Source organism: Apis dorsata, unplaced genomic scaffold (assembly GCF_000469605.1).
Source record: "Apis dorsata unplaced genomic scaffold, Apis dorsata 1.3 scaffold_99, whole genome shotgun sequence".
Lineage (NCBI taxonomy): Eukaryota > Metazoa > Arthropoda > Insecta > Hymenoptera > Apidae > Apis > Apis dorsata.
Window position 1 is genome coordinate 1,126,760 of NW_006263397.1, and position 1,188 is coordinate 1,127,947.

Genomic DNA, 1,188 nt, shown 5'->3' on the forward strand with positions numbered 1-1,188 from the left:
AAATGGACAGGTGAATCTTGTTTCGAACCTGTGTAGCGACGACACGTGGCTCTGTATTCTAAGCACCCTTCGCAGGGTGTCTTCGCGGGGTCTTCGACAATAAGCATAAACAGGCTCGACACGCGACCAAGTCCCCTCCCCCCAACCCTTTTTCTCCTCGGGCGACTCGTTTCGCACGAGCCCCTTATTCTCGTAATCGAGCATCTGGTTAAGAAAAGGGTGAAGATAATCGATCGGTCCGGCCGCCCCTTCGGCGACTCCTCTCGTACCTGTCCATGGGCGCAACACGTGTCGCCTTTCTAATAGAAACCGCTTGATCCACCACCATGCGTGTAACAGCTTAACCATTTATCCGGAGGTTTATAGATCTCTATGCTCGACGAGCGATAGAATATTTTTTTTTAAAAACTCACAATGCTATTGAATGAATTGCATCGATGTCAAATCTTTGATGGAATTTTAATGAATATAACAATGGAAAGATTTTTTTTCAAACTTTGGTCGCTGTAGTGAATATGAGAGTTGATATATGAGATATTTAAGTAAAGAAAAATAAATAAATGATAGGTTAAAATATAATGATGTTAACTTTCTGATGGAAATCTGTGATATCCATCAATGAAAAGTGAACATCAAACTTTTTAAATTTGTTAACATCTTTCTATAATCTTTTTTCGAAATTTAAAAGTGTACTTTTAATTAAGATCATTTGATTTCCGGGTGTAAATTACGGTTTGTTCAGGAAATGAAGAAATTGATGGAGGAATTTTTTTTTTATGTAATTAAAACAGAATAGGACAATAACTATAATTGATATATAATACAGTCGAACTTCTATAACTCGAAAATCTCTGTAAATAAATGATGTAAATTTAATTTTTTAACTCGTCATCGATCGTTCGATCGTTATCTCCTTTAACGATCTCTGAAAATAGAATTTTTTTCTTCGTTAAATTTTTTCTTTTTAAAGGAAAACATCGATAAGAGATCCACAACTTGAAAATTTTAATTCTTCGCTCGAAAAAATTCAAGTTACCGAAGTTCGATTGTAATAGTATGCTATATGTTCGATCAATGGTCGTCAACGTCTTGCAGGGGCTGTTGCAGAGCGGTGGCTACTCCTCAAGATCCAGTCATCCGCGCTCACAGTCCATGCAGGTACGACAGACCATAAAAAAAAAAAAAAAA

At 36.9% G+C, this 1,188-nt stretch overlaps 1 protein-coding gene across 2 annotated transcripts in view; it reads left to right on the forward strand.

Annotated features, from left to right (window-relative positions):
* The window catches only part of LOC102674516 (POU domain, class 2, transcription factor 1-like), a 120,577-nt gene that overhangs the window by 115,749 nt on the left and 3,640 nt on the right, over window positions 1–1,188 (forward strand). For both annotated transcript variants that reach the window (XM_006612180.2, XM_031508744.1), the window contains one exon: window positions 1,096–1,158. In XM_006612180.2, the coding sequence (XP_006612243.1) occupies window positions 1,096–1,158 (63 nt within the window). The remainder of the gene's footprint in view (window positions 1–1,095; window positions 1,159–1,188) is intronic.